The following is a 22,414-nucleotide window of genomic DNA, read 5'->3' on the forward strand; positions in this document are numbered from 1 at the left end:
TTCACATATTTATACATTAAAACTTTCATCCGAAAAATGTTTCCTACTGTGTTTAGGCATCAAAAACATAGAATAATGTCTCACGTTGGAATGAAAGCTGGTTATAGACTTCTGTTTTGAATTTTTTTTTTTTTTTCTGATCGGAAAAACTGTATGTGCTTTTGCAAATTTTCGTCCATTTACTGTAGGACACTTTCTGTAAACTAGCCGTTCTACAGGGCTTCATTACTCACGTCTCCTACAACGTCTTTTTTCAGTGTTGTCACTGCTATTGTATGAATATCAATATCATCAGTTAAAATAAAATAATTCAAATCAGTAAATATTACTGACGGCATTCCAGAAAAGTCATCAATAAAATGTGAACAGTATTCCGGGGCCTGTTGATGGTAACTACTGCAGTTACCAGTTTGATCATTTAACAAAGCTGGATAATTCTGTGAGAAGAGGCCTGTTCTTTCAGAGTGGCTCCCCTCTGATTGCTACATATATGTGACTTGATCCCAGCTAATTTGGTGCCGTATCAATTCATGTATGAAGTAACTGTGGCTTAACATTCATTCACTGATGATTTGTTATATGCTAACTAATGACACTAAATCTTAGCAACTTGGGCATTTATTAATAGTGTCCAACAAGAATTCATGACACATCCTGCATGCATTCGTGTATGCATTAGCTCATGAGTGTGAACTGGTGGCTACTTTCTCATAACAAATTATCCTCAACAAGACACGTTAGACTGATATAACTGCTGTGTGGTTATCAACTGATGGATGAAACGTCACACCCTCCTCCGCCCTATGTACCGCCTCCAATGTATTGAACTGGGTTTCCCCGCCCTTGCTCGCTACGTAACATGCGGCACATCTATAGTGGTAAATTGAGCGCAGCCACTATCTCCACTGACCTGGATTGAACAGGGTCTGATTCGCTCTCAGCTGTGGAAAAGACGCCACCGCAGGTAATTTAGGGGTCTTCTTTTCTCAAAATATCCTCAGTACATTTAAGATGTGTCTGTCATCTGATCCACTGACTGACAGCTTCACTGCGATGAACATATTTGGAGAAATGGTTCATTCTTAATTCAGAAGAACAGTCAGAGCGCACATGTAGAGTTAAACGCTGTTACCAGCCTTGCTGTTCTACTAAAGAAATGAGAACCGTGTGTCGCTGTAGCCTGTCGGATAAACCAGGACCTGTCGTCACTACATAGCAAACTGATTCTGAACGTGATCTGACGTCGTTCCCACCGCCAACACTCATATGTCATTCTAAGCTGGAAGTCTAGGTGGCAGACGAATCTTCTGCTTTGATTTCTGTGCCGTGCAGATGGAGTCGGGACCGGGAGGCCGTGACTGCCCGTCACCGCTGCTCCTGCAGCCGCGGAGTTGTAGGAAGAGTACTGATCTGCTGGAAAGACCCCTGTGATCTGATCATCCTCTGCTGCTACAGTAGTGTTTGAGACATCAACATAGTTAAAAATCGCTGCTGAAATCATCATACTCTACATGGACCCGCAGGGCGCAGCGAAGGGGGGAGCGGGGGCCTCCGGAAGAGACCAGAGCTTCACAACTCAAGTCTAACTCCACTAAGGCTCATGGTGAGTTCTTATGCTATTTATCATTAGCCTATTTTATACACTGTCTATGTATGATCTGTGACTACATGGTGTTTTTGCAACAGTGTAGCTGAGGGTATTAACATAAAAATAAAATCATAATTTACCATCAGAGTTAGTGGATTTTATGATTTGGGATATTGGGCTGTATAAATAAGAGTAAATTAAGGTTACAGTGCAAACAATATATATGTCTAGTTACAAGTTAAGGGGACATTTTAAGGATAATAATTCTCAGGTGATTCTAAGACACTGCACTGCACTGCATCAGCAATTCTGAGGTTTAAAACTGAGGTTGGATTATATTAGTTGAAACTGTTGGTTGCTTTGGGCTCAGTGCAGCTTGCAAAGCAGGGCCACATCAATGCACAAGAGTGGCCCAGGGCAAAAATGAGCTATGGCCCCCTACTATCTCCCTGTGTCTCTTCTCTGCATTAGTAGTATGTTTCTGGTAATGTGACTAACCTGATTTTACATCAAAGTCAAATTAATAACCATACCACTCAGCCTTTGCAAAACAGCTGTGAAGGGATTTGTGTGCCTTGTTAACTCTGAGAACATAACTCAAATAATCCTGACTCAGGCCTGAAGATCACAGATTTGTAATCCTACAAACTGGAGGTTTGTAAACTACAGAATGGTGACATTGTTTCAAAACATATCTTTGGAATTTCTTTACATTTATACATTGATCTACAGTGAGTTAATATCAGCTGATGTATCGGCCAGGCTCTTCAGTGTAATTATCCTTGGTTCCCTTTTCCATCATGTATCTAGAATTATGAAAATTAATTTATGCATGTTGGGTCTGGGCAGGTTTCAGACAGGTTTGGACCCATATATACCTCAATCATAACTGAGTATATACTATATTGGTGTATTTTATTGTTATATCTACTATTATTGTTATGATTATTATTATTTTGTGTGTATTCTATAATGTCTTCTGTTTGCTAGTGTTGTGAGCCCATATGTGGTTCCAGCTTTGTAGAGCCCAAGTCTAATTTCCCCCTTGTATTTAAAATAAATGAGGGTTTGTAGTAGATGATACCAGTCAATTAAAGAATGCCTTGACCAGCCCCAACACATCTTCAGGACATCCCTGATACTAATGAAATGTGTCTGATGCACTCAAGATCGATAATCCTCAATGCTTAATTTAGCTCTTGCATATCTTAGAAATATAGACAGCAGGAAACAGAAACCAAGGGACAGACTTTTTTCACCCTCTGTGGATTAATACAGCAAATGAATGCTTTTACGTTTTGACAAATAAAATGTATTTAGAAGCAAGTATTACTATTTTTTAAATAAACTTGATCTGTAACATTTCTAAGCTGGTGAAAAGCTTTGACACTATGAGAAAAATCCTGTTTACTAGTAAGCACAGGCATCAAAGGCAGAACAAAGAATCCTCATTACAAAATCTTACGTCTTGAGACAGAGCGTGGTCGCTCATCTGAGACAAGTGGACTGTAGTGTGCACCGATCTTTGCTGCTGTGTGTGCACGCCTGTATTTACTAATTTTATAGAAACGGCAAAGGATTTATTCAGTCATGCTCTGTCCAATAGATGGCTTGTTCAGTGGAGCGTGAGGAGAGAGCATGTTGTCCCAGAGAGAGAGAGATGAGGATGAAGACATGACAGTGTCTCTAAAATACAAGGCCTTGGAAACACAAAGGAAAAGCGAGTTGACGCTGTCGTAAAGACGGAGCCAAGTTAGCTCTTGATTTCTGCCTCCACAGGAATCTTCAGCTTGAATTATGCACATGTAAGAGTGTGTGTTCCAAGGAAGGAGAGGGCCGAACTGTTGGTTGCCTCTGAACACAGAAGGAATGCTAGACCTTTCCAGGAGATGCACATCACTTACTGTATATGAGTCACTTTCTCTAAGCGTCCTCCACATCCCTGCCTCCACAGCTAAGTCATTTGAGCATGGTGGAATAATATTAATGCACATATATTTAACTCACAGTGCAAAAAAATTTTTTGTTGGTAACCTCATGGATTTGGCATCACCTGAAAGGACGAAATTTGTCTTAAAATGGCAGTCAAAAGTGTAGATTAAAGGAATACTTAAACACTTTTTGGAATAATGCTGATTACTAGCTGCGACAACATACGGCTGTTATTGTTTTCACCATGTGTGTGTGTCATCATGGTCCAGGAGACACCTACTGTAGCAGGAACTACCACAGAGGCGGTTTTGAGTACTTTGGCGGGTTTGTCTGCATGTCTGTCTGTCTGTATCTATTGACAGATCTGAGTACTAATGAGTACTTTTGTAATAATGTGGTAATTACTACTGAGTACTCATGTAATAATGTAGTCATGATGTAATAATTACTGAGTACCCATGCAGTAATGTAGAAATAATATAGTAATTACTTCAGAGTACTAATGTAATAATGTAATGATAGTGTAATAATGACGGTGATGATCACTGAGTACACATTTAATAATGTATTGATGACTACTGAGTACTCATTTAATAATGTAGTAATAACTACTATATGACTACTGAGTACTCATGTAATAATGTAGTAATAGTGTAATAATGACTAGTGAGAACTCATGTAACAATTTAGTGATGACTACTGAGCACACATTTAATAATGTAGTAATAATGTATTGATGACTACTGAGTAAATGTGAGTAATGTAGTAATAACTACTATATGACTACTGAGTACTTTAATAATGTCAAAATAACTACTGAGTATTCATGTAATGATGTAGTAGTAACTACTGAGTAGTCATGTATTAATATAGTAATGACTTCTGAGCACTCATGTAATAATGTAGTAATGAGTACTGAGTACTCATGTAATAATGTAGTAATGAGTACTGAGTACTCATGTAATAATAGGGACTTTAACCAGCAGCAGTTGAAGGGATGGCTATGGCATGACATCATAGATAGATAGATACTTTATTTATCCTATTGCTCGTGGTTGATAATAATAATAATAATAATAATTAATAAAACAGTTAATAATACATAAACAATAATAATTAGATTAGTTCACATGCCTTGGAGTTGTATAGCCTGATGGCAATGGGAATAAAGGATCTCCTGAACTTCCCTGTTCTGCGGTGCAGTGAGATGAGATGTTTGCTGCACCTATAGCTGCCGCCAGAATGTTGTAGAGAGGATGGTTGGTATTGTCCAAGATGACCTCCATCTTACATTGCATGGGTCTCTCCACAGCAGTCCTGAGTGAGTCCAAACTCCTGCCAAGCACAGACCCAGCCTTTTTGACCAGCTTGTCCAGTCTCCTTGTGTTCATATCGGACATGCTACTGCCCCAGCAGACTGCAGCATAAAAAAGTACACTGGTCACCACTGACTGATAAAACATGTGCAGCATTTCACTGCAGATGTCAAAGGACCTGAGCCTCCTGAGGAAAAAGAGCTGGCTCTGCCCCTTCTGATAGATGGCATCCATGTCCAGGGACCAGTCCAGTTTACTGTCCAGGTTCACACCTAGGTATCTATAAGTGTGCACCACCTCAATGTCCTTCCCTCGAATGTTGACTGGCTGAAGGGTAGGCCTGGACCTCCGAAAGTCTATGACCATCTCCTTGGTCTTGGAGGTGTTCATAAAGAGGCAGTTCTTGTCGCTCCATTCACTGAAGGCCATTGTCAGATCCCTGTACTCCTCTTCCTGCCCATTCGTGATACACCCCACAATAGCTGTCTGAGTATTTCTGGATGTGACAGGACTCAGAGTTGTATTTAAAGTCTGCCGTATACAGGGTGAACAGGAACGGAGCCAGAACAGATCCCTGTGGAGCCCCAGTGCTGCTCATGACTGTCCCTGAGACACAGTTACCCAGCCTGACGTACTGTGGTCGTCTTGTCAGGTAATCCACAATCCAGGACGTGAAGCAGGGATCAATCCCAATCCCTTCCAGCTTGTCTTTAAGAATGGGGGTTTGGATGGTTTTAAATGCACTTGAGAAATCAAAGAACATAATCCTCATGTAACTATCTGGCTCATCCAAGTAAGAATGGGCCAGTGGAGCATGTAAAGGACGGCATCATCCACTCCAATATGTTGTTTGTAGTCGAACTGTATGGGGTCTGGTGCATGTTCAACCTGTGGCCTCAGAAGGTGGAGAAGCGGCCGCTCCAGGGTCTTCATGATGTGTAATGTGAGGGCCAACGGTCTGTAGTCATTTATCTCATTTATCTCAGCTCAAATCCCCCGATATTGCAAAGAATGCATCAGGGTGCTAGGTCTGTACTCTCGCAACAGTCTCGTGAATGACGTCACATGCGACTGCAGGATCTGCTCGTGGTTGAATGTTAACAACAATGGTGACGATGTGTGAGAACTCCCTCAGTACATAGTACAATCTAAGACCAACTACCAACAGTTCAATATCCCGACAGCAGATCTTCTCCTTCACTGGGATGTGACTGGGGTTGCACCATCTATGGTTCACAAGCAGAACTAGACCTCCACTTTCATTCTTACCATTTGCATACAACAGATCAAGTGTCTTTATTACAAATAGGAGTTGTCTGAGGGAGAGTGAGCCAACTGAGGTGGCGCCTAATTTTTACCCAAATTTTCAACATGCTAAATACTATGGAATTGGATGTGAAATGGGAGGGACAGAGAGGAAGGCTGCCACAAGTGAAGGCCTGGAGCGAGGAAGAGGAGCATGACTTAGCTTCGATTATTTTTCCAGTGACCCTGGGTGCCATGTCAGGAGATTTCATTGATGCACTCATACTGAAAGAGGCTTGCGTAATTATGCAGGGTTTTGGAAACATGCAGCGCAGTCTAACATCCAGCAGCTAGTCTCCAGGCTTCATGCAGTCATTCTGACTAGCATGAGTGAGGCTGGATGCTATGAATACTGATCGTGCAGCAGAGAAGAAACGTGATTACTTTCTTTTACAAGCAATTTAAAGCTCTTCGCTTATAACAGCATGTTGGTGTCATGTTATTATTAAAGGAATAGTCAGACATTCTTGCAGAGTCTGTTTAAGTACAATGCTAGAATTAAGACATGGTTATCTTAGCTTAGCATACAGACTGGGAGCAGGGGGAAACAACTAGCCTTAATCTGTCCAAAGTTCAGAAACACACCTACCAACACCTCTAAAGCTCACTGGTTAACATGCTACCTTTTGTTTGTTTTACTTGTGAAGCAACGGAAATGTAAAAATGAAGGTTTGTGGTTTTGGGGGCTGTTTTAACCTCCTAAGACCCGAACTCTTGCATGGCATGCATTTTTAATTTCTCTTTGCTATTTAGGTTGATTGGGACCTGATGAGTATAACAACAAAGAATTATCTTTTTACATGATGTAGTTTCTGAGAAAAATGATGTCCACATATGAGGACATTAGTTTTAAATTTCGATAGAAACCAATAAAGAGACAATTGATTAATGATGTGCAAAACTATTTATTTGGTGCCAGAACACAGCAGCATTTTCCTGAGTGCAAAAACAAAATTAAAAAAGAATAATTGAGCAATATGGCTCATTTGAAGTACTGCTAACAGTTGCAGAAAGACGTATGTCTGTAACAAAGTAAAAAACATTCTGAACATTTTTCATTGTTACTGTTCTAAACTGTTCATTTCAATTTCTGAACATGGCTCATATGTGGTCACCAGGCCCTTGTTGAGAAAAAGTTAGTATTGTGGTCTAGAGAACCCAAAATGTGAGGTCCACATATGTGGACGCCAGGTCCTAGGAGGTTAACTATCTCTTGGTGAACAACAGCCAGGTGTAGTGACTGTACACAGCTTTCTGGAGACTTGTGCCACTTTCATATCATAGGCCTATGGGAAGGATTGTAGAGATGATAAAGATTCAAATGTTTACAACTAGTGAGCAGTACCTGTGTGATACTGTAAATTTGTAGATTTTGATGTGACATTGTGTCCACACAGGAGGCATAGCACAAGCAATGTTAGCAGAGCAGCAAGGTGGTAGGTCACCCACATTATGGAAGACCAACACACAATCACTGTAAGTAAAACGTAGGACCACAAAAATACACTATGGGTCAATGGGTTTTACTTTACTTTTACTTTACACCCATGACCACATTTGTTACCATTGTAAACATTGTACATACCAGAACATGTGGTGACATGCTGCACAGATGATGGATGCACGGATGAAATGATGTTCGTAAAGAAATACTGTAGATGCAGCTTGAACAGAAAAAACAAACAGAATACAACTTGTTAATCAGTGAGCTTTTGATGTTTTTGTAGGTGTGTTTCTGAATTATGGAAAGTGCTAGGTTAGCAGCACTAAAAAGGGGGGGGGGGGGGCTTTTAGTTTTAATGCCAAGCTTGGCTAACCGCATTCTGATTCCACCTACAAATTTAACACATATACAGTATCTATCTTATCTCATTATCAGAAAGAAAACAAAGCATATTTCCCAAAATGTTCAAACTGTTCCTTGAATAAAGTAAGCAGAAAAATGCACCAATATACTCCTGACAAAGTCCTGAACTAGCTTAGATCAGTGCAGGACCACCTTTGTTATAGCTTTTGGCAAGACTGAAGCAGTTGTTAAAGAATTGTTTTTTCATTGAATAACAGCATAATATCTCTGTGTGTCAGGGTGATTTTTGTTCTCCATTCTAATAAATCATTTTAAGCAATGACTTTATAAGACACATTATATTCTGCATTGTTCTCTTTGTAAACTTGTGTCATTCGCAGGATTTGAAGAGAGTGTTGTCATTCCCACCATACCCTGGGGATTACCTGCATCCAGTGGTGTATGCCTGCACTGCAGTCATGCTGCTCTGTCTGCTTGTCTCCATCATGACCTATATTGTTCACCACAGGTGAGAAGAACATTTGTTTAAGGATTGTTTCACATTTTTCAAGTCTATCTTAATACAATAGTCACGTGTCCATACAGTATATATGTTGAAAGAGTTATTGGTGGATGTAAAGGTCTCAGTATATGGCTCTATTGCCTCAAAGTATCTCAGACTCCCTCTACAATGGTGGAATTGCTGGGGCTTACATCTGACATATTTTGCAACTTTCCAGACAGACACGTTAATAATAATAGTCGTAACAATAGGCTTTATTTATATAGCACTTGTCTTAACACTGTTACAGTGTGCTTTATAAAAAACTAAAACCAAAAAAAGGGGAAAAGGAACATGAGTAGGTAAAGGAAGTAAAAACAATAAAATTAATAAGAAAAAACAGGAATATAACAGTATAGATATGAAGCTTTGTCAGACATTTCCAAAAGCTGTCACAAAGACTTTTTAAAGACTTTGTGTGTCTAAGTTCAGTAGTCAGATAGTTTCATAGTGTCTCTAATACAGGGTTTTTCCTGCATAGAGAATTGCGAGGTGGCTGCCTCCGTCAAATTTCGTGCTGCCTCCGCCTCCCAACAAAATTCTAGTAGGCCTACTTGTTTTCTCGGTACTCAGTGGATTTGATGTGAAAGGTGAGCAATAGAATGTTTAAATCTAAATCAAAATATCTGTGGGTTTTTTAGTGTCATCAGCATAAAATGGTAAAAATCTGAAAAAAAAAAAATGGTCTTAATCAGCTTCTTTACTGAACTGATTAAACCTTTGCCACAACACAGTCCAACATCCTCCCAAAACATTGCGTGTGCCAATAAAAAACGTGCAAGTGCACATTCCTGATTAATTTGGAACAATTTTGTTGAAAAGTTAAAATCCCGTCTCATGGTGTTTTTTTCATAGCCCCCCCAACAGTGGCACCATAAGTCTGTTTGCACTGTGCTTACATTTTTTAAAATAATTTTGTTTGTTTTAACAACTTGAAAATAAAATAGTGACAACAGGAGATCCTGTCTTATTTTGTGGCTGCATCCACTAACGTTATGAGTGAGATTGAAGAGGAGAGCAGGAGATAAAAGGAGGAGTATATGGTGCTTTGATGCCCAGTGTTGACACTGCTGATGTGGAGCACTGATGAACATCCATCATGATATTGGAATTGATGCAGAGGCCGTTGTGCAAGAGTTCAGTTAATGTTCAGATGCAGAATGAACTTCAAATAGGTTGGAATACTATTTCATTTTATTGTCTCATGAGGTTTTTTGATTGTTTATTGTAGCAGCTTGGTTTGGTCTTGCTGTTGCATATTGTAATTACTTTATTTGGTAGTTAGTGAAGCAACTGTTCTCATGATGATGATGATGCTAAATGAGGGAATCTGTTACCTAATGACGATTTTTACTGCACGTTTCTCTGGGATTTTCAACATAGTATGTAAGAGTATATTGTCGGCTGTTATTTAGCTGCTGTTGTTGTTTTTAAGGCCTGTTGGTTGGTCTTTGAAATGCATGTGGTAGGAGGCTAATCAGAGTTTTATTGTGGTGTTGTGTCTTAACTTTAGCGCCTTAATACACAAATCAATCTCTCTTTCTCTCTTTCGATCACTTGTTCGATGAGTAGACATAGGCCTACTGTATGTGCATGTGGGAGAATATAGATAGTCTTCCTGATAGAACTTGTGCTAAGCTTCATTTCAATCAGAAAAGACTTTGCTTTTTATTGCCATGTGCTAAGAGAGGAAAAGAGAGAAATATGACATAAGTGGGTGAGGCTGTGCAAAATTTAGGGAACCCCCCAAAAAGAAAGCAAAAGGAAGAATGACAGACCAGTGAGATAAATCGATACTTACCTTACTGCAGCAGAGGACATCTGGTAAATTAGGTAACAAAAAGGTTACGCAGAGAAATGCATGCTGAAAGGAGTATGTAATGGTTCAATCATAAAGATAATTCATGGAAGAGGTCACGTTAGCATTAACTGAAGATGACGTTGCTATAGGCCTGAAATTATGGCAGGCAGCATTCTAGAACGAATTGAAAATTGAAGATGTGGTAGGATGCTAGACAAATTCAAAATATGCAATATGAAAAACGAGACAAGACAGAGATGAAAATCATAAATTAAATTACATGAGCTTGTTAGAAATTAAGGTCAGTATGTCACTTAAATAAAATGGTTAAAGAAATATAAAGTCTAACTCTAAAGAAATTAAGGTGAGAAAAGACGAAGACAATGATGTAGTAAAAGTTCAGCGAGGATCAAACTGAAATAGAAAGGTCATAAGTCCGAACAGAAATTAGATCAGTGAGACTAACTTAAATAAAATGCAAAAGTAACATTAAGGTCCGACAATGGTGGCTGAACTGAGAACAGAGTTATGCATGTGTGGCATAGAACATGCTGAGGCAAAGATGACCATGATGATGATAGTGGTCTTGTAACGTGATGTGCCGGGCCGACCAAAACTAAAAGATATAAAAGAATGATGATTTTACAGAGTGTATTAAGTATGCCAGGGACATCCACCACCAGTTGAATTTACATGAGTGATGACCAGAGTAGGACCACTGCCATATGTCATATGTATGACTAACCGTATGACTTATATGTATGAGATCTTATTACAAAATAGCACTAATGTCAGGCGATGTAAGAAACGTTTACGGATGCCGTCTCTATAATTAACAGGATGAATATATCTTTTAACAGTACAATGAAGGAGATCGGTGCTAACAAATCGTTGTCCCCCCACCGCACCCACCCCACTCCAAAAAACAAAAAACTGCAATGATCAGGGAATGCACCACCAGAAAACATGTATCATTAAGGACTGATGAGCCTGAGCTGAAATGAGGAGGATCTATTGCGAGGAATTGTAGCATTGCAGCCGATAAATGAAGGGATCTCGATATCTGATTACAGAATCCAAACACTATTGAAAACATGTGGGCCATATGTCAGCTGAAGTCTGGCGCATTGCCAGTACCCTACTATTGAATCACTTACTAATGAACATTCCACAAGATGGGCAAATGGGGACAATTGCTCATACAAAAATGTAACATATATGACAAATAACCCTATGTAAGAATGATGTGCAATATATGTTCATATAGGGTGATAATTATCACATATACTGTATGTCACTTTAAATATATAAGAAGATAAAAGTATAACATGCGTGAAATACCACAATAAAACTTAAACATGATGAAATATCTATGTGATGAATTGTATATTGTGACAATATATATTAATGATAAATTTCCATTTGCAAATTCTTAATGCAACATACATCTAAAAGTATGTTTTCTTATTGATTGAAACATGTGAATGTTTAAATTTACACTAATTTATTTATTTTTTAATATATAAATAAATTATGGCCCCATTTAGGGAAAAATAGAATGAGCAGGGTATGCATAGGGCATGTGATTGACCAACTGTACCACACGGCGACCTGCCTGATATCAGGATAAAGTACATAACATGTCAGTTCTAGCCCTCACTCCTCCTCAGCTATGCCTTCTCATCCAAATACATTTCTGTGGTTTCAAAAACCAAGATGGCGACACCAAATTACGAACTCAAGTCTTCAAAATGGCAGTCCACGAGCAATGTTCGACTTCCATGGTAGCTACTGATAAAACATAGTTAGACATTATGTAAATATGAAAGAATTCCAAATTCTGATAGGGTTCGTATAAAAATATAAAATACTTCATGTGTGCAGATAATCGATATAGGCATATTACGTTACTTAGGGTGAAGCGCTTGCTTGAAAATGAGCTCCATAACCTGCGATCTTATTATTTGAATAGCTTGATAAGAGAGTAGCTTTGATGGCGTGAGGCTTAACCCTGATGCTTGGCTCCCCTGAAAAGGACACAAGCTCCATTGAAAGCCTCCCTGAGACGTTTAGGGGGAGCTTTAAAATAAAAAAAATTGTGTATACTACTATATTCATTCACTTTATTCATGTCGTAACTTTTAACTCTGTTCATTGTTTGCAGTGTGATCCGCATCAGCAGGAATGGCTGGCACACACTCCTCAACTTCCTCTTCCACACAGGACTAACATTTGGAGTTTTTGCCGGGGGCATCAATCAGATCAACCTACCTTTTGTGTGTCAGATTGTAAGTTTTTTTTTTCCTACTTGATTAGTTTGGTGATATTTTTATGTTGCCTGCAAAATGTGATGGTCCTGAGAGAGCTGGAGGCCTGCTAAGTTGTTGGTCAGGCAGTTCCTGTTAGTCGTGAGGTCACTGACAAATGGGCCTCAAACAAGGTGCCACCTGATTTGACAAGTGAGGTATTGAGTTTCATCAAATAGCATCCAATGAAGGACAGTGTTAGAGATTTGGTTAATCATTCAGCTTAAATTTGCATGGGTTGATTCACATTATTAACTGTCCGTTTGGTGCAAAATTTCCTCTGGTTCAAATATGCAGTGCAGTATATATGGAAGGTATTCAGCCACATTGGCTGTTTAGAAGTTTTTACACTGAATCTTCAGTAAGTCATGCTGTGGCTGAGGCTGTTTTTAGGCAATGTGTTGCTTTGAGCTAAATGCTAGCAGCAGCTCACTGTACAAAAGCCTACCACTTTTGCCCCTTATCAAGCATACAGACTCTTCCTCTTTCCCTCACTCCCGACCAACAGCCCCGCCCATCATACAGAGTGCAGCAGTTAACAAGCGGTACCGTAGTTAACGAGCGGAGCCGTATTTGATTAGAAGAGTCTTTCCATGCAGTTGTGACGGTGAAACTTGCCGAGGGACAATACTCGCATGAAGGATATGCATTAGACTCGCTAACCTGCTCTGTTGTACTTTTATCATGCTTGCTGACGGATTGCTAGCTTAATGACCTTGTAACTAGCTTAAATGTATCAGCAGTTGTTCATGTTAATATTAGGCCAATGCGCTGAATAGTGGCGTATTTAACACACATTATAATTAACAGCAATTTCTATTGTTGGATTTATGTTTAAAGGGCCATTTCATTATATTTCATGTTCCTGTTATGTGCTTTATGCTTGATTTCAGACCACACATATACGCCGACAGCCAGGCCACACCTGTTTAACATGACTTGAAATAAATAAGCTTTCCTCCTACCTCAAAGATTATCTGACTGGAATCATTTCCATAGTGTTCCAACCTATACCACTTACCGAGGCTACGCTTCCTTATACTCACTATCGCAATGCTAAAATACTAGGCCCGTAGTCACACTAAACGTCCTCTTCACAAAGCTGCTGAGACCAACTTTTACTAATGAAAAGTGAAAACTCCAGAGCTAAGAGTGCAACTCCGTTGCTATAGGTGACGTCAATTTTCATGGAACATACCTCATTAATAATAAAAAAAAACACTGAGAAATAAACAAATACAAATTGAATAATAATGGTGCTGTTTAGGTGCTGTTTACAAAATTAGTGCATTCTCCAAATGCATCTGTATGATAAGGTTTGTGTTAGAAGTTTCTCCTAAATCAGCAAGTTAGGAGCCACTTTTAGTCTTAAGATTCTTTGTGAATACGTGTGCAGATGTTTAGCAGGTTTAATTGTAATGAAGTCTTCCTTTTAACTAGTTAAATTAGCTCATATGCTGAAGGACAGCTGCTACAGTATGGCCTCAATTGAGGGTCTAAAGGACTTTGAGCTTGTAAAGTGATGTTCACAAATAATTGTGAAGTTTGTAGTTGTAAACCTTTGTAACTTTGTAAACATAAATAATAACTTTTATAAACATAACATAAATAAATAATCTGCAGGAGAAATTCAAGTTTGTACATGCATAGAGAGGATTTGCATTAGTAAAAAAAAGAGAGTGTGGATAAAATCTGTGAACAAATGATGAGTGCTGAGGTTACACAAAGACACTGTGGAAGAAGTGTTTTTGTGAACATGTACAGATACAAAGCAAAACAAGAAGTCTCTGGCCAGGTCCACCATTATTTCAAAAAGCTGACTGTTCAGGTGCCATGGCACAGCAGAGAAAGATCAAAGTTAGTGTGACCACCAGCTTTATTAATAAAATTACATCACAGGTCCCTGGGTTGCTATACCAATGGCATAATGTAAATCCTGAGTCTCTGGGCAGAGGTCACCCAGGAATGTGATAAGAGCAGAATTGTGGTAAATTGAGTCCACATGGTGGCTCCATACAACAGCTAGCCTCACCAACACCACCAAAAGTCATTAATTAACAAACCACACTTTTTTACACGTATGCTGAACTAAGCTAACCATCTCCTGGTTTAACCCTTATACCTGAGGAACAAATGAGCTTCCTCTGTAAAAAAAATAGCAACAAGGATGAACTGTCAGAGCCAGTGCAAACAGATGTAGAACGGCAGAATTATACACAAGCAGATACATGCTAAAACTACAGTATATTCATGAACTCGAGACATAAATTACCTCGACCTAACAAAGATATAATGCAAACCTAATCAGTGAACTAGAACTTTAATAACATTGTTACACATGTGTTTTTCCTACTACAAATCAACGTCCGCAGTGAGAAAGGCTGTTGCTGGAGTATTTTGAACAATATTGTTAGCTGAACATGGCAAACAGAAACAACAGAATTTAGCGTGTTATTATTCTAGCATCTGTTAATTGGTAGATATTAGTTTTGCAGGTATTTTGTCATAAACCAAGTTGTGGGGAACATGCATGGCTTTACCAAATTTATAATAATTCATCCAATATTTCACCCATGAAAAAGAAACGAACCACAGTCATGCTTAGAGCCTCACTGTGAGTGAGCCAGAAATTCTGAATCAATATTTTTAAGAAGAAGTGAATACTTTGTATGAGCACTGTACCATAGGCCTATGTGGCTGTGCAGAACCACCATGCATCACACAAAAACACACAAGTTTCTCATGAGATTCTGTATCTGTACAGTTTTACTGTATTCTAAACAAAGTGGTTTAAATGTTATCACAATATCCGTATAGATCAGTGGACCAATGCAAAAAGAATTTGATAAAGCAAAGCAAAGTTGGTTCAGTGGACATATTGTAATGCATTTCTATTTCTATTCAGTTCGCAGCATGATTCAAAAGTAATAGGAGAGGGCACAATTTGTGGCATGGTGATTACCCATCTATCTCACATTCATGTGTTGCTTTTAATAATGTCCCTTTGGATCTTTTTCTGTATTAGGTCGGCATTGTGCTCCACTATGCTTCTTTGTCTACCATGATGTGGCTGACGTTTGCTGCTAGGAACATCTGTAAAGATGTGTCCAAAGACCCACTTCGGGCCCAGGACAGGAATGGGCTGGCCCAGACTCGCACCAAACCAACCATCCTCAGGTAAGCCATAAGATGGTAAGCAGATGTTAATTCACACAAAAGCACATTGTTCTGATTAAATCACTAAACAATACAGTGTAAATTAATCGTAACTGGTTCTCTGTGTTCTGTCAACAAGCAGTAACCTGCTTTTCAAAAATGAAAGGAGAGCCTGATGAAAGACAGCTTAAAAGATATCTAACTGTATCGCAAAGAAAGGATTATAGCATTGATGGTAGTGTCCTTAGACATCTTTCTCTCTTGCTGATTTTCACAAGGCAAATGATGGAGTGTTAAGCCAACTGATTCAATTCATCTTCGTAGTCCTTTTAGAAGTGCAGACCTGGAAAAACTCCTACTTGCTCTTACCCTTTCAGCATCAACTGACAAATCTCAGTGCACTATGACAGTGTGAAAAGCTGTGAAGGCAATCAATGTTAAATGACTGAGAAAAATGTGAAATTTAACAAATCTTACAACTAAGTTATTTAATTACATACAAGAGAATTTTATATCACATATTGTTTGTAGCTGATGCCTCATGTCCCAGTGAATCAAGCTCCACTTTATACAGTGTGCCTTCATTTTATTGTTTGTAGATTTAATTTTAAGTTGATAAATTGCCCATGAGCCTACACTCAATAACCCATAATGACTACATGAAATTTATTAAACATTAAAAATCAAGAACTGAAATCTCTCATTTACAGTGTTCAGACCCTTTGTTGTGGCTCCAAACTGTGGTCAGGTGCTTCCCGTTGACTTTATTGATCCTTTAGATGTATCTAGAACTTGAAGTCCACCTGCGGCAAATTGATTGGATATAGTTTAAAAAGGTTCACACCAGTGTATATAAAGTCCCACAATTCACACTTTTTGTCAGGACAAAAACCAGGCGATGAAGTCCAAGGAACTCTCTGTCAAACTCTGTGATAAAATTGTGGTGAGGCATAGATCAGCTCCCAGGAGCACAGTTGCCTCTATAACTGTGAAATGGAAGTTTCGAACCACCAGGACTCTTCCTAGAGTTGGCCGTCAAGTCAAACTGAGTAACCAGGAAAGAAAGGCCTTGATCAAGGGGGTGACCAAGAACCAATGGTCACTCTAAAGAAACGGAGAACCTACTGGAAGGACGACTATCTCAGCAGCACTCCATCAATCAGACCTTTACAGTAGAGTGGATAGAGAGAACCCACTGTGAGTAAAAGGCATATAGCAGCCTGTTGCAATTTGTCAAACAGCATTTAAAGGACTCTGTCTCAGAGAAAATCTCTTTCCTCATGCTCTCAAAAACTGAACTCTCTGGGCAGGACTACAAACATCTGGTGAACACCAGACACTGCTCATCACCTGGCACCAGCATGGTGGGAGCAGCATCATGCTGTGGAGGGCTTTTCCACAGCAGGGACAGAGAGATGGTCAAAACTGAGGGAAGGAAGAATGAAGCCAAATACAGAGAGGTCCTTGAAGGAAACTTTTTATCTATTTGAAATGAAATCTACAACACAGTTAAGTGAAGGGGTCTGAATTTTTTCTGAAGCCACTGTATCAGTCTGAATCAGTGGGGTGCCCCAACCCACTGACAGCATGTAACTGCCTTAACTGCCTTAACCACAAATTGGAGAGTAAATTATAGAGTAGTTTAATTTGATGAGCTACTATCCTTTGATTCAGTTAGATTTTCTTATGTCTCACTTGTTACCCTGCAAAATTCCCAAACCACCATTTGTACTTGATATTTTTCACTTTTTTGCAGATTTTATCTTGTTAGTGATGGAATCCCTCTCATAATTGTTGGAGTCACAGCAGCATTTGGTATGGATAACTATGGCAGCAGGGATGATGCTTTGTAGTAAGTACTCATTATATTTGAGCATACATTCACTGCTTTCATGGTTAAATAAAATACATTTATTTTTATGTCTCTGTGTCTTTTTCAGTTGCTGGATGGCATGGGAACCAAGTCTGGGAGGTTTCTATGCTCCCATGACTCTTCTGGTCTTAGTCATGTCTGTGTACCTCTTGTGCACCTACATCCAGCTCAAATGCCACCCAGAGAGGAAGTATGAGCTGCAAATTCTCAGTGAGGAGCAGCAGCAGTTGTCATCCAGCGATTCAAACCATCACTGCCACACAGACACTGGTGGAACTTCTGGACCTTCTGGGGACTGCCCACCATTTGCTACTGGTGTATCAGTGCTGGCCAATGAGCACTCATTTAAATCTCAGCTTCGGGCCACAGCCTTCACCCTCTTCCTGTTCCTGGCTACCTGGGCTTTCGGGGGATTGGCAGTATCACTGGGGCATTTCCTGGATATGATATTCAGCTGCCTCTATGGGGCTTTTTGTGTCACTCTGGGACTCTTTCTTCTCATCCAACACTGTGCCAAACGTGATGATGTGTGGCATAGCTGGTGGGCTTGTTGCCCCACTAAGTCCAAGACAGAGGATGGCAATGGAGGTGGAAAGAGCCAAAGGCAGGGGCTCCATCAGCCTCACTGCCACCTAAACTCCCCATGCTCAGGCAAGCAGCCGCTGCTCTCTCCTCACCTTGTGCAGACTTCTTACCATAAAATGACGGCACCTCCCCAAAGCCCCACACCCAACCACACAGGTCCATGCTGTGTGGCTGTGATGAGTCCTGTCACTACAACCCCCATCTCACCTCTCAGTGAGCCAATGCCCTCACCACATCCACAGTCACTTCCTGACGAACTTCCTTATCCTGTTCTGCCCCTGCAGAGCTGCCTTACTGACAGAACAAAGTCACGCTCCTTCAACCGCCCACGCCCATGCCTCCAGGACTACCGTTCTCACATGGCTTCCACCAGTATGGATGGCAGTGTGCACAGCTCACACCTAGACAGCCCTCATGCTGCACACCATCTTGAAGGCTCACCACTGGTTTCCAACAGCCCACACCCAGACCTCCAGCTTCCCTGCCTCAGTCCTCACTTGGATAAACAGCTGGTTTCCTGCCAGAGCTTACAACGCCAGACCTCCTGCCACAGTGTACAAGACATAATGACTTCCTGCCACAGCCATGCACACAACATGCATGACAGCATCAGTTCCTGTCACAGCCTCCTCCTGCCTTCTCATGGGATCCACGCCTGCCAGTGGCACATGTACAGCTCAGCTGATCATTCTTCCACCACAAGCTGCTGTGAGAAACCTGATCCCTTCCCCTGCAGTATCAGCAAGATGCTTACAGCTGCATGTCAAAGACAACAGACAAAGAAAAGGATAATCACTGCGAAGAGGTGGAGCAGAAAGGTTTCCCCAGAAATACTCTGCCTCGGCAGCACGCCACTGTCAGCCTACGAGGCGCCATCAGCCGAAACAGGAGCCTGCAGGAGGATGGCCTGTTTGGTTCAGATGCCACAAGAAACATACGAACTGGCCCTTGGAGAAATGAAACCACTGTATAATTTTCTTATGCTTGTACGTGTGAGACCTTACAGCCACTCCATAAGTGTTTGGGCCTCACTGCCTTCAACTTTGCCCTTAAATTACAGGTTGAACTTTCAGTGGGGCCTTTATTTAACATTTCAGAACCCTTTATAACAAAGTTATATTTGTGTGTTACAAATTGTGTGTTTTTATGAGGAATCTTCAAGAACAGTTAAATTAATGTTGAATTAATTTTCTGCTCCATGCAGTTTAAAGTTGCAGTCAGTATTGTCTGGCTCGCGAGGGCCACAGTGATTCAGTAGGGATCAGCTCATCTGAGTTAGGAACTACATGGACCTGTTAAGACCTCTACTCCTTCCTCTACCCTTGACCAAGGAACTGGAGTTTTAAACATTTCTATTGGGATGGAACATAGAAATTTCCTCACTTGGCTTTTTGGGTAGAGATCTTCACCTGTTTGGACCCAATCTGAAACTGCCCTGTGGGGAATAAGATCTGAATAGGCCTAAAGATAATTACACCTGATCCAATCCAGTATTATGCAAAGACGACGTATCACTGATTGCACCTTTAAGTTGGATTGATCTCTTTTAAAAAGATCTATATTTGTTCATGTTATGTTTCAAACAGCATTGTTAGACACAATATAATTTTAAATATGAGTTACATGTATGATTTTAATTAGTGTGAGCATGTGTGTTTTTTATGTGTGCAACAGTGCATGGGTAGGTACATAGAGATGTGGTGTGTTGGTGCTATATGTATTTGTTATTATGGATCCACACTTGCAGAATTTTACATTTATGAATATCTTGATAAAATATTTATGAAGTCTGAAGATTTTCTATGGAGACACTTTATGTATGCTGCCAAATAGAGTCAAATAGACTCTTGTCTGACAAATATTGCACTATATGTACCATAGTAACCCTCACTTTGTGAGATGATAATTCAAAAGAAAAGTGCAATGTGCTACAAAGCACAAACTTTGTCCAGTGCCAGTCTATGTGCCAGTTTTCACTGTGATGAGAAACTACACACAACTCATTCTCAACATTGTTTGTAGTATCATACAAACTTGAACTCAGGTTTTTAAAAGATTTTCAGCAACTCTTTGAAGTTGTTCCAGAAACTTCCATATGTGTTCTCCAGATTTACGAGTTAAGCCAGGCCTATGTCAATAAATCAGGCTAGATTTCAGTTTCATAAAGTAGTTAAATAAGTCTATAAGTCTCTAGATAAAGTTACCATGACAATGTATCCTTTGTCAGGTTAGCTTTCAGATTTACTTTCACCTCAGGCCTAATCAATGTAACCCAGACATGAGAGTGTCCTCTCCTGTGAGCAGAACGCTGAACAGTGCCCTTCAAAGATATCCCAACTTGACATGGTCCTACAGTAATTCCTATGTTCAGTGTATCAGCTCCGGCTTCTCTTTAGGTCCCAGTCTTCTGTATTGTGAATTGATTCGACCTACCCCTCATGTCTCAAGTCTTGTTTTATAGAAATAGTTTGATATAGTGGGAAATGAGAAAATTGATGTGACTCTCATGTTTGTGCAGATCTAGCTTCAGTAGGTGATTAACCTACCTTAGTATAATGACCGGAAATGGGAAAACAGCAAGCCTGGCTCAAAAAGTAGTCGCATCATGTAACACCCCCTAAACCCACAAACTGTCATTTTTACATTTTTGTCACAAATTAAAGGCTGATTGTTTCCCCAGATCTGTACGTAATACAAAGGCATGATTAATCTTCTTATATTCTCAAAAAGACAGTGACTAAGAACATTTCCCAAAATGTTGAACTATTACTTTTAAGTCACGAACAAGCAGTTCTTAAACCAAACATGAATTAGGCCGATCACATTAGTGCTCATTTAGCTTTATACAACAGCTTCAACCTGTAAAACATAACCCAATCCTTGATCACAGAAAGAGTAGTCCCACAAAATAAAGTTACATGAGCACATACTGAGACATTTTTAGCAAAGATCATAAATTATATTTTGTAGTGAGAATAAATTTGAGCAAACAAAAATCCATTCTGTGGTCAGTAATCCTATTTATAGCTAACCTGGTGTAGGAGGTATCATTGACAAGGCCGAGTCCTTTCCACAACAGTCTGGGTCCTTTGCTGCATGTCATCCCCACTCTCTCCACACACACATATATATATATATATATATATATATATATATATATATTACACACACATAATAAATATATGTACATAAAAATACATACATACATAATTTTTCTTGAAAAAAAGGGATGAAACACAAATGTAATGCCATGGAAATACAGTTATGGAAGAAGTGAGGGAAATGACTTGATTTATTCAATGGTTTATTATTTTATCAGTCTTAATCATGGTTTAGATTGTTAGACTTACTTAATTCAAATTCTTCACATTAAATTGTGCTTTTCTGAGCCTTCTTTTTGAACCTTTCAGGTTCATGGTATTTAGCGGCATATTTGGAATTTCACTCAGTTAAATTTATACTTACATTTTATACTACTTTTAGGCCATAATCAGGCCTTCATATGGAATCTAGTATTACATTTATGGAGGGATGAGTCATATCACTGTTATATATTGTAGGTCAAACACAAAAAGTTCACTTATATGTCACCATATCCCAGTTTGTGACACTAGCCTTCAGGCTGCTGATGATGACTGTGAACATGTGATGTGTTGTTGTGCCCCAGTGTTGGGACAGCTTTAAGCGTCTTCCCAGGTCAGGGACAGGTATCACCTGTTAGTGTTGAAATGAATGATGCTGTCAAAAACATGAGACCATTTTAATGTGGCATTCTTGATTTGTCACATCTATTATATATATATTATATATTTTCAACAGTGTAAAGAAACAAGTGGACACCTTGTAAGACAAAGCGAGTATATGAGCACTGTGTGTTGTCTGCACCAGAAATAAAGATATACTGTGAGACACTGCATGAGTCATTCTTCTCTCTTTGTACAGGGTCATAGATACGATCAAGGTTGAAATTATACATCATAGCCTGTTTGTAGTGAATTGGACCCAAAGGCTTGTTTTGTGTCATAAAGTCACAAAACAAGCCTTTGGGTCCACATTCACATTTAAACTTCATATATATAAATATACATAAATCATATACATAAATCTTTTGATAATTATGTGCCTGCAATGCAATAGCATTGAAGGCATATATTATTATTCTGCATTCTGCATACTTATTGTTATTCAAATCTTTATTATTGTT

At 39.5% G+C, this 22,414-nt stretch overlaps 1 protein-coding gene across 1 annotated transcript; it reads left to right on the forward strand.

The window, feature by feature from the left end:
• The first annotated feature begins 884 nt into the window (after positions 1-884).
• adgra1a (adhesion G protein-coupled receptor A1a) lies at positions 885-19,253 on the forward strand. The gene is given in 8 exon segments (XM_023418796.2): positions 885-964; positions 1,333-1,603; positions 8,329-8,456; positions 12,455-12,578; positions 15,622-15,773; positions 17,509-17,604; positions 17,693-18,936; positions 18,939-19,253. Coding segments are annotated over 7 exon segments (1,992 nt in total). The 5' UTR covers positions 885-964; positions 1,333-1,600; the 3' UTR covers positions 19,184-19,253.
• The last annotated feature ends 3,161 nt before the right edge of the window (positions 19,254-22,414 follow it).

The sequence above is a fragment of the Seriola lalandi genome, unplaced genomic scaffold, assembly GCF_002814215.2.
Source record: "Seriola lalandi dorsalis isolate HSWRI2012SDOR001 ecotype SW California unplaced genomic scaffold, Sedor1 jcf7180002054585, whole genome shotgun sequence".
In the NCBI taxonomy this organism is placed as follows: Eukaryota; Metazoa; Chordata; class Actinopteri; order Carangiformes; family Carangidae; genus Seriola; species Seriola lalandi.